This window comes from Apium graveolens, chromosome 7 (genome assembly GCF_009905375.1).
Source record: "Apium graveolens cultivar Ventura chromosome 7, ASM990537v1, whole genome shotgun sequence".
Classification (NCBI taxonomy): domain Eukaryota; kingdom Viridiplantae; phylum Streptophyta; class Magnoliopsida; order Apiales; family Apiaceae; genus Apium; species Apium graveolens.
Genome location: NC_133653.1, coordinates 270,069,502 through 270,082,010, shown reverse-complemented (window position 1 = coordinate 270,082,010; position 12,509 = coordinate 270,069,502). Strand labels below are relative to the sequence as shown.

General features: G+C 33.8%; 1 protein-coding gene across 1 annotated transcript; it reads right to left on the bottom strand.

Annotated features, from left to right (window-relative positions):
- Nucleotides 1-802: 802 nt before the first annotated feature.
- Nucleotides 803-1,108, bottom strand: LOC141674951 (chaperone protein dnaJ 20, chloroplastic-like). Its single transcript, XM_074481648.1, has one exon. It carries the CDS (start codon nucleotides 1,106-1,108, stop codon nucleotides 803-805), a length of 306 nt encoding a protein of 101 aa, XP_074337749.1.
- Nucleotides 1,109-12,509: the final 11,401 nt, after the last annotated feature.

Below are 12,509 nucleotides of genomic sequence, written 5' to 3'. Positions count from 1 at the left end.
TGATGTACAGATGCTAGATGAAGCGATTTACGCTTTGTGGTATATATTCAATATGCATATCCATTTGTATATTGGTTAATTGGTTATCTTTAGTTTTTAATATGGTGGTTGTATCTATATAATCTGGCTTGTTACTTTTCATGTCATTTATACTAGTTGCTTTTTACCTACTACTATTGAAGGAAATAATGGAAACTAAACATAGTCTCTAATCTTTAGTCCCCCTACTTCTTAACTTGCGACAATTTTATCTTGTTACGAAAAAACGAACTTATTACTCGATCAAAAACGATGATTTTTTTCCGTCGTAAATGGCTCAATTACGACGATTTCAGTTCAAAAAAACCATCGTAAATAGCCAGATTTGTTGTAGTGTGTATATAATTTTTTTACTGAACAAGCGAAAAATATCAACTTGAGCTAGAATAAATTTGTCGGAGCAAGTCTTTAGATGATCTAATTCATCCAGAAAAAAACATTTAAATTTTGTTATGGGAAAGAACATATCATCGGCCTAGTCTGAGACTTCGCACAGTACCGAATTTTCTTGCCCCGCCCTACAGATGATCTTTCAAATACCATTGCTGATGAAATGGAAGTGCATATTGAATCCCTATTTAAGTTCTAATCATACCAAACATAAGTTGTTATTCCAAGGTTACAAATTAACTGCATGTCCATGGTTTATTTGTACATCAGACACAAAGGAACAATGGAGTTCAAAGTAACAGATGAATGAATGTGTTAATAACAAAATTCAGAATTAATAACTACAAGTCGCATTCCATCAACTTAGTATTCATCATAAAAATGCATTTCTCTTCTCTGATTTATCCAGAGACCGTTTCTTAAGCCCACTGAGTTGTCTTTCCCATACTTTCTTCGAAAACCCTTCTCTTTTACCTTCATAGCGATACCTGCTTCCGAAGGAATCTACTAAACTCATCTCGTAATCATACATCTTCCGAGAATCTGGATCGGACAGAGTGTCGTAAGCCTTCCGAATCTCCACGAATTTTCGAGTCGACTCTTCTCGGTTCGAGGGAGGACAAACATCAGGGTGATATTCAAGAGCCTTGCTTCTGTAAGTGTTGAGTAACCAGCTCATCTAAAACCTTAAGGTGTTAGAGGAAGGCCCCAATAGGATCATATATTTTACACTCCCCCTCACTCGAAAGCCCATTTATGGGTCGAAGAGTGGAACACCGGCGCCCATCTTTGGGGCATTAATTGCATTTAGTGTCCACATTAAATTGTGAGAATGTTGGGGGTGGCTGGGAATCGAACCTTAGTTCTCCCGCCAGCCTAAGCTCTGATACCATGTTGAGTAACCAGCTCATCTAAAACCTTAAGGTGTTAGAGGAAGGCCCCAATAGGATCATATATTTTACAGTAAGCTTTCTTGATCTCATCAAACCCTACATTATCCTTAGAGTTCAAAGAAAGTAGGTCATAAAAGTTGGCTGTCTCTTGTCTCCTCCCCATTTCCTTCACTCTGCATGATATCTTATTCACCTTAAAATTGCTACTTCTTGTAACTTTCGACTTGTACAGATACGTTACATTCTTCATTGTATCTACATTCAGTTTCAAAGAGATCTCCATTGAAGCTATAGATACTACAAGAAACAGGGTCTTCTCTGACTGTTTTATCGACAGACTCGAAACAGGGAATAATACCGATTGAAGTAGGAGAGACTAAAGTTGGTTGAGAGAGATAGAGATGCGAATGAGAGAGATGAATGAAAGTGGGTTGATTATATAGAAGATTAGGAGAGCCCATGTTGATTAAGTACTATGTAATTTAACTATATTAAACGTTAACAAATGGAGGAATAGGGTGATTCTTTGAATAAGATTAAACAAGGTTAGGTTAACGCGGTTCACATAATACACAGTACAATTTACAATATCGTTGAATATTAAGTTGGCACGAAGCGAGTCGTCTTTGGTGTTTGAATGGAAAATACTAGGTAACAAACATATACATTTTTTTTATTCGAGCATTTGGTAAGACCGCACGAACGCGTATCCTCGCCGTTTCCTCTGCCCAATCTATCTCTCCCTAGATAAAGAAACATGTAGTAGGCTGTTTGTCGCTACCTTACAGTGCGGTAAAAATCGATAATCGGACCTAATCCGTTTAATTATCGATTTATGATTAATCGAAAGTTAGGTATTAATTGGAAGATGAATAGGAGTGAAAATCTATTGTAAAATTTAAGATATTATTATGATCGTATTGATTATATATTAACAAATATATTTATTATGTCATAAGTTTTATAATTATTTATATTTGAATGAATATAATATTCTTATTCAAATAAATTGTTATATGCACCCCAATAAAAATAACTTAGAAGGATTATTAATTGGTTCTAAAAATCAAATTGGTGGTCCATCTTGTAGTATAAATGATTAATTGATTAAATCGATAATTTTTATAACACCGCTTGATGGTCATATAGTTTCATAGATTACATTTTATTGGCATGACAACATTTTATTTTACCATTTTTAAAATGTATGACATTCACAAAATAACTTACAAATTCAAAAATGTAAGTATTTCTGACTTATAAGTCACTTTTAAGTTATTAATTGTGCCGAGAGAAGACTTTGGCCTCATTTGTTTCGTCAACTTTATAATTATACGGGAACTTGAACTTCCGTGTAACCAAGTTACAGCTACAAGTTCCAAGGTAATTAAAATAAACGTGTTTGGTTTCTTGATATGTAATTAGAGGTTATGTAGTTAAGTTTGGTAAGTAATTAATATTTTTATATTAAATACCTATGTAACTTATGGTGATCATGGTGGAGCTTGGTAACTAACTTCCCCTATTTTGTGGTAATTTCAAAAATCATGGAAATTGAAATTTCTTTGTCCATTTTAAAATACAACAAACCAAACATTATAACTCATTTTAAATCCAAAGAACTGTCCAGTTATATCGTAACAAACGAGGCCCTTATGCAAATCTCGCTAATAGACTATGTTTCTCACAAAAGAAAGAATTTGAGAAGCTAGATAATAGAGTCGAACTCATGATTATGTGCATCAACTCAACTTCTTATATCATCAAAATTATCGTACTGGCAGATACCATTGTACTGTAAAAACTAGAGAAGGACGTAGCATGTAGCTGGAATCCATAAGATGCATGAATGAAAACCACAAGCACGTTTTCCAGGCTTAAGTTGCCCCCTTTGTTCATTCCTTCTGAGAAAGGGTTGTTAGATTTTATGCCGGCCTGCATTTTACTATGTATAAAGTTTGATAGGATTCTATTAGGAAGTTTCATCATTTTAGACTCATCGTCCAGTACAGAAATGTTGGTCTTTCTTTAACTGCTAATTAGCACCTTGAGGTCTCGATTAGTTTACTAATCCGTGATCTGGAGAATCTAGTTCTTGAGTTGATTATTCCTTTGCAAATAAATTAGTCCCAAATGTTTGTCTTCATTTCATGTTTGTCAATTCAACTAACGACATGAGGGCCACAAAGCTGGAGGCTGCTAAAAGAAGCCGATAAAATATATGCAATTGGATATGATGGTGGTTAGTAAGAAACTTCTAACTTCATAATACAAGTCTACACAATTTTTTTAGGGATACATTAAAAATTTCATATTATTTAAATTTGTAGGCTACTCATATATAAAAGAACTTTCGTTTATTTTTTTAATGTTGTACTTGAAATTACCCTAGCCAACAATAATTACCTTCAATAAAAATCACAAATCTCTTAATATTTTTCAATTGTGGTAAATCTTTTTATTACACGTAAAGTAGGATGTGCAAGAAGTTTAATGGCACATGCCCCCAATCTAAAAGGGCCCCAAAAGTATTAACGAAATACTATGTACCTAGCTTTTTGGCTACTGTCATCATAAAATTTTGATTATCTACTGTCGTTAAGCTTATTTCATGTCTAGTTTGATATAAATTCATTCAAATATAAATTTATTTGAATACATGTTTTTCAACAAATAAAGGATCCCAAAATTATATTTAGCACATGTCTTCAATATAACTAAGACGGGCTATATATATATATATATAGGGGGGCGAGTTCTATGGAGTCCACCTTTTTATCGGAGTCCTCGGAGTCCATCTACGTTCTGCAAATAAAATATATTGTAAAACGTGTTATTTTGCAAAACATGTTACACAAATAGCATAAATTCAACAAAATCATGCAAATCTCATATATTTACGGTACAATATGTATGTTCTGCAATATGTTCTGCAACATGAACATTTATGTTCTGCAAACTAAACATGTTTTGTAGAATATATATTTTTGCAATGTTCTGCTTGTAAAATGTATGCAATCTACAAGATTTTTGATAGAATAGTGATGTTTGTCGAAAAATAATATGTTTTGCAATATTTTAAGCTATATTTTACTTGCAGAACATATATGGACTCCGAGGACTCCAATTCAAGGTGGACTCCATAGAACTTTACTCTATATATATATATATATATATATATATATATTAATAAGAAAATGGCACCCAACAAATTAATGGCCCCGTCTAGCACACACTTAACGATTTCAATACATGCGTCAGTGTTTTGGACAAAAATTCCACTGCAAGGTAGAGAGGGTCGGAAAAAATGAACAAAAAGCATATGATGGGTCCCATCATGTGCAGAGGTTCCAAGACATCTTTATGCGGAGGCAGTTGAGATATCAGGTTTTTTCGATAAACGCATTTACCTAATGCGTTGAAGCTACAAACGTAACTATGTAATGCATCAGTAATTTAAACGCATACTATAAATTGTTGGAATAATCTTAAATTTAGTTATTAATTATTTGTTTATTTAATTGTTAGATATTTAGCAATAGATTAATTATTAGAGAAAAATATTATTTTAGAATTGTTTAGTAGTGGGGTAGTGGAGTTATGGAGTAAATTATGAACATGTAATTTACCCATTAATTAGTAGTGGTTAATTTTAGTAATAATTAGTTTTAATATGTTTGTAAAGCCTATATAATGGCTAGTTTACCTTGAGTTTTAGAAGAAGAAAAAGAAAACAAGAAATATAGCAGTACAAGTTCTCTGCAAAAATGTAGGTGTCTTTTTTGTCTAAGTTTTTCCAACATAAATATGTTTTCAGTGCTGAATTTGTGATGATTACATAGGCAACGCAATATATGGTTGCGTTCTGGTGTAACCCAAGCTTGAAATGCGTTATCTATGTGCCAGTGATGGGCTGTCTTTTTAATCTGTGCTATTTTGGGCAAATTAAGCTAATTTTGTGCCAATTTGGCCCAAAACCCTATTTTAATGTTGTTACCCCGAGAATTCGTAATTGAATAAGTTTTTCTTACACGCCAAGGGCATTCCCCATCGCACCCATACACTCATTATGTACCATAATGACTAATTTACCCGTTTTTTTTATCTCCTTTTTCAATTTTTCTAAATATTGTGCCTCTGTTAAGGGGCAGGGCGGAGGAAAAATTGCATACGGTAGGGACTAGGGAAGGACAAATCCATCGCAAGAAACAAAGACAAAATCCAACATGCAGTTGGGCTTTGATGATAGGCTCTCTAAACTTTGAATTCCATTTGCATACGGTAAGAACTAAGGAGGGAAAAATCCATCATAAGAAACAAAAAGAACTATTGAGACGAAATCCAGCATGAAATTGGGCTTTGATGAGAGCCTCTCTAGACTTTAAATTTTATTATTTATGGATATTTTAAATGTTCCGTTTATTTAATATAGGTAGATTTGGGCTTCAGATGCAATGAACTTTTTCCATAGGGCTGTTCAGAGGTTAAGTTTTAAGCTTTTAGTACACGACCTGTTTTGATTTAACACATATGGCTCAAAAACTACATTTAGACTTCCCTTGAAAAAAGTATGGGCCAAATTTTGGGTGATGACCGTAAGCTAGTTAGAATTTAGCGCTAGTTATAATTTAGTGATGAGTGTTGGTCGACTCAATTTATAAGTTAGATTTATAACTTATATGTTGATAAGTTAAAAGTTAGCAATGACATGTTTTTTTTAACTTATTTTGATTTTTTGATTTTTTTATTAATTTTGATTTTAAAATATAAATTTTTATACTTCTTTTAGATTTAAAATTCATGAATTAAGATAACTGTATTCAATAATTATTTATTTCAATTCATTTAAGTAAAAAAAATCTGACTTGTAAGTAAATTTATCCTAACACTTATATAACTTATAAGTATCCATCTATTTATCACTTGTAAGTCACTTATTCATTTTAGATCATAAGTTACCTTATTTAAGATTTTGTAAACAGACAATATATTTAGCCTGGGACTATAATTCGACTTCATAATATGGATCGAACCGACTTAATTTGATTTCGAAGTTGAGTTCGAACAAGATTTTTAGTTCAATAAAAAAGTCGAATAGAGTTTTTATGAGATCGACTCGAGCTTGACCCGGGCTCGGACTCAAAATTTTATAAATAAAATATAAAATTCTCTTATATTATTTAATAACTAGATATTCCCTTCAAACCCTTTTCAGGGGTACACGGTTTCAAAGGCTTACCCAGTAAGGCCTTGGACTTTTGTTAATTTAGACATAAATAAAATTCATATTTATAGCTGAAAATAAAAGGTGCATAAAATTTTAAAAGAATTGTGAATAAGTTAAATGGGTACATGTAATATCCCGTAAATTTTAGAATTAGATTAATAATTGAATAAAAGAATAAAAGGATTAAAATTAGATAAGGACTAGGATTTAAAATTGAATTAGAGTAATGGGCCTAAAATTTGGATCAGATTCTAATATGAATAATTTGTAGGTTAAGAAATAGGATTTTGTATCATTATAAATACATCATATTCGTCTTCCTCGTTTTAATTATTAAAATTCGTAGGCCTTTATTCATAAAAATCAGCAATCTTGTAAAATTCGTAGAAAATTAATCGTAAGTCGGAATTCATTGATTCTGGATTTTTCAGAAAGGTCTTTTCGTTCTCTACAACTTTCAGATTTTGTGTTTTCCAAGAAAGTGTCGTTTAGAGGGATAAAAAGGGCAATAACAGATCTGATCAGAATTGGAATTGTGGAGAAGATCAAGATTTTAGATGTGTCGTATTTGATGGGTTGCTAAGGATTGTATGTGTGCTCTAATGTGAATTATATATTTTTGTGATCGAGGAAAGTAACATTTCGTTGTTCCGTATTACCTATTTTCTTACGTGTTCTGTAAGTGACTATTTGTTGCTCCGCATTATTGTATAATATTTGTTTGATTGCATGTTTCGAATATGTATATAACTGTTCGTTGCTCCGTATTTATTGTGTAACGTGCCATATTATGTGTGATTAATAAGATAACATATTTTTCAGAAATCCCTAGTCTTAGTCATGTATACGATTTAGAACCCGATCACTGGGTAGTGTGGTACATAGAGCTTAGAACTACTTTGTGCATGTTCCGGAACACACCGATACCTTGTTAAGCTTCAGTTTCACTTGACGAGGGACGTAAACTAGCCCCTCTTCGAATAAGAATTAGAACCCGGTCACTTGGGAAGTGTGGCATAAAGTATAAGATGTCGGTCACTGGCAAATGTGACATAAGGTGTGATTTAGGACTGTGGGACTAAGGATAAGAATTTGTTATTCATATTTATTGATTGATTAAGAATTGTGATGATGTGGATTATAGAATATGTTGTGTGATTCGTTGTGATCCTTGTCATAGAAAATATATCGTGTGATTCGTTTTCAATGGTTATAGAGTATATCGTATTAATCTTGTACAAATTGTTATAGAATATTTGTGTGTTTTTATGTGATAGATGTTAATGTGTTATATGTATAAAGTGTGTTTTCAAAAAACTAAAAATATTATTTTGAGCTGTCAAACGATAGTTGCTTGTTGGGCTTCGCAGCTCATTACTTACAATTTCAGGTTTCGTCGATTTCGAGTTGGATATCATTGGAGTTCGTGGACTTAGATTAGAGTAAATTGACTTTTGGACTTACTCTTTTAACTACGTTTTTGTAATCGTCACCTTTGTAATAGAGATTTCGATTAGTAAATTGTATTTTATTTTAGTTTGATTTAGAATTAATAGTACGGAAGTGCGGGCTGTTAAAGTGAGTGCCACGTGGCATCACTTTACGAGCTCTACTAGTGCCCTGTAGTGGAGTTGCCACGTGGTGAGTCGTATGTGAATATAAAGGCTTCATGAATCTATTCCTCATAAATTGCAATTGAGGACTCTTATAAGTAAAGCAACTTATTGTATTGTCCTTGTGGTTGCAATTTCAAACAATTTCTGCCTTCTAAGTAGATCTGGATCTTTCTTTTTTAATATTGACGTTTAGGTTTGTAAATAATTTTAATTGTTGGATAAAAAGCTTAAATTTGATTGGACTTGGTGGAAATATTTGATATGGTAAGTTAAATTGGGTTTGGATTCAAGCTAAATTGGGTTTGTAAGAAATTTATTCAAAAAAAAAACAAATTTCATCGTTGTATTTTATTTGACTTTCGATATTAAAAAAGAGATTTTTTTATTAATTTAACAATTATAATCGAGAAAATTTTCAGCAAAATTAATTGAATTCTCGATTTTGGCTAAACTCGTAATTTTTTTAGTTTAACTCGGTGAATCATGAAATTTGAACGTGAACTCAATTATGATTGAGAAGTATCAAGTATATGTCAAACATAAATCGAAAAATATCCAAGCTTAATTACAAGTTTGAATTATGAGTTGGAAGTTTATGTTTGTTGTCTTAGATTTTTGACCTAATTACAAGTTCTGAATTCGATTATGGGTTAGGAGTTTATTTTATTTTCTTAGATTCTGGGTTCTATTAGTCCCTTAACAATGTAACAAGAATTACAGAAGGGGGGTTGAATGGAATTCTTGAAACTTTTTCTTGAATAAAAATGTCCTAACTCAAATATATATAAGTGTGAATTGATTAGCAGAATGCGGAATAGTTACTTGAAATGAATCAAAAAACAAGTAATTAAAAACAAGAGTCTTTAAAAACTATCTGGTAGATTTGAATAATTCCATCAGAGATATATAATATATATCGAGAGAACTCTGTGTGCAAAAAGCTCACAACTGCTTACAAAATGATAACAACTAAGAATGAGAGAAATACTAAGAATACAGCTTACAAATGTTTCTCTCTTAGTTACTTGGTTCCTTGGTTACTATTCCATTGCTACTTCTTGGTTTATATATCACCAAGATTACAAAGTAATAAGAAGGATAATAAAACAAAAACTATCAAGTCTAATACAATTCTATTTCATTACTGTATTCCAGCATCTTTGAATATCTTCATAATAGCATTGAAATGGCAATGCTTCTTTATTCTCGAAAACCCCGTTGAATAGGCTACCACATTCCATTTGCATACACTCGACGCTTGTGACTGTGTTGTCACTGTCAACAGATATTTGAATTCTTTATCCGTTGGGTTTACGATCATCCGTCGAGTTAATGATCATCCATCGGGTTGTTGATCATCCGTCGAATCCATTGTTGTTCATCCGTCGGGTAGCAATCAGGAACTAGACTTCATTTCATCTATGCAGAATTACAAGACATCATCTATGTACAATTAATCAACCTATTCTGCATATCTAGTTAAAGTCAACATGACTTAAGTACTACTACAGATTCTAAACAATATGTACGCAGAAATGTGCTACAGACTTATTGATACATAAGCTACTCACTCGATGGATAATAAGTCATCATCCGTCGGGACTAAAATGCGTTATCCGTCGGGACTATAATCCTTATCCGTCGAGTGCTACATTTTCACTAAGTAAAATCTACTAAGGTATTTTGTTCATGAAATCATCAAGTACACAACATATACACAACAATCTCCCCCAATTTATGTCTACTGGAATTGTGACCATAAATTAAGAGATACTTGATGATAACAAAACACCCTAAAAATACAACTTTAAAAGAAAGTAGATAATACTCAAAAGTGCTTCAATTAACAAAATGTACAAAGTTTTGCTCACAGTCATTTTCAAGATGCTCCTCTAGCCTGAGCAGATTCATCTAGTTCCTTGAAGGTCTGGATTTCTTTTCAAGCTTTCTGTTATTTTCTTCAATTTGATTTTGGAGCTGCCTGTGGAATTCCAGTTCATCAGATTCTGAGAGATTTAGCTTTTCTTGCATTCCAAAGAGAGTCTCATTGCTAGAGATGCTCAATTGGTCTTCTAATCTGAAAAATCTTCTCACACCTTTGTCATCCATGAACTCCATCAGCCAATAGGGCCTTAGATGCACTCTTCTCCCTGTGTAAGGAACGATTAGAGTCTTTGGGAGTGCATCTTTAGCTCTAACACTCCTTAGTTCTTCAATCTTCTTCAGTACCAATCTTCTTATAGTGACATTGAACCCAAAGTTCTTCTTGAAAGATGAATAAACCTTAATCTGTACAGCTTGGCTTTCTTGAAGGATCCTGTGAAGTGGCAACTGAATCTCCTTTCCTCCCTTGTACTTGAACACTAACCTTTCAGGTAGGTTTCTGTATGCATCAATTCCTCTCACTTCTTCTATTTCATCTAGATAGAGATTTAGATCAGAAAACTCCTTGATGTCACACAAGTACATATGATCTCCTTTGTTGACTTTAGATTGAACTTTAACTAGAGATTTGGATTTGAGAGGTGACAACTTCACTTTCTTGACTGCTCTTGACTTTGTTCTTTTTGGCTTGCTGACGATTGGTAAATTAAAGTCAAGAATTGGTATGTTCTCCCATTCTAATGGCTCATCCTTAGGCACAATAGGTTCACCATGAATGTTCCTGTAAGGATCCACCACCTTGATATCTTCAAATACCACAGAGGGTTTTGATGCTTGAGTTGTAGTTAGAGTGGATTCCTTGGGAAACTGATTCTCCAATTCCTTATCAACAATGTCCAGTTTCCTTTTGGTTCTTTTAGCCAATTCCTTGATTCTTGGAGACTTCTTATGTTGTTCAACTTGCTTCTTTGGATCTTGAGATTCAATGATTTCAGATGGCTGAGCATGAATTTGTTGTGATGAATTTACAGCATGTAGCTTGGCCAAGATAGCAATTTGCTCTTTCTTTTGTTTAGCCTTTTTAGCATCTAGAGCAGCTTGCTTCTTTTCCTGCTTCAATCTAGCCTTTTCTTCTCTCTTTGCTTGAGCAAATTGAGGATGTCCATCCACCACACAAATTTCTTTCCCATTCCTGAAAATTTTAGAAATTCTCTTTTTGGAAGCTGAATCAGCTGGATCTTTGTAGAAAGCAATTGACCTTGACAGAAGCTTCTTTTCATCAGGCTTAGGTGTCTCATACACAGTGTCCAAATGGTTCTTCAATGATAATTTTGAATAATTCACCCTTGGTTTCAAAATTATTTCAGCCTTTGGAGATTTAATGCAGGATGACTGTCCCCTTTCCAGATAGTCAATGCTCATCTCATTCACAGAAATTTGCTTGACTTGAGAGTGATGGATGACTGACTTTACTGGCTCCTTGACTAGTCCAAACTTCTTTTGTATATCCTCATCAATCTTTTCCCAGTTGATAGGCTTCAACTGCTTCATCTCAGCTGCTCTAATGTTGGCTGTTGCTGCATTTATCAGATCTATACTGTTTGTAACTGATGGATTTGAGATAGTAATTGAAGGCACAATCACTTTACTGATTTGAATTTGAAGCTTCTCCCCCTCACTTGTTCCTTTCTCCCCCTTTTTGTTATCATCGAGTTGAGCAGAGGAAGGGGTTTGAGCAGCCACCAGTTTTTGAAGTAAATCTGTCTGTTAGGCTTGATGAAGATGAATGGCTGTTAAAGATGCTTCCATGGCTGACATTCTTGTATCCAATGCATCTATCTTGGTTGCAAGATCAGAATTTTTCCGGAATTGCCTCTTGATGTCAAGCATTGTAGCTTCTGGAAGCTTAGAGTCCATTTTGTCTGAAATGGCCTTCTTCATCTCCTCAATATCACCCTTGATGGTGTTTACATCCCTAGCATGTTGGAAGCCTTAAATTTGTTGAAGTTGCAGAGAGGCTAGATGTGCCTGAAGGAGCTTCTTGGTGCTGGCATTTGAAGTGGTTTGAAGAGCAGTATGTGTCTGATTGATTAGTTGGATCAGGGTTGTCTTGAAGTCGTGCTCATCACAGTGCTTTGAAAATGCCCATGATGGCATACCTGATCTTGAACTGGAACCTACTTCTCCCCCTATGTCCATTGCTTCATCTTCACTATCCCCACTTTCATCACCAAAGAAATCAGCTGAGCCACCAGTCTCATAATCCACATCACCAGCTGTAGAGGGCAAAGCTGTGATGGCATCCTTAGCTCTTATCATAGACTGTGTGGTATGCACCATATTGAGCATCCTTTCTGCATTATCATTGCCCTGTTCAGCTACAAGTTGATAAGCTAGAACAGGGTGAGTAAATGCCTCAGCATCAAGGGACCCTGTCTGCATCCTGGACATTCATTGACT

What these genes read in the sequence shown, in the direction of transcription:
- LOC141674951 (XM_074481648.1), bottom strand. Translation starts at nt 1,108, where the DNA reads ATGAGCTGGTTACTCAACACTTACAGAAGCAAGGCTCTTGAATATCAC.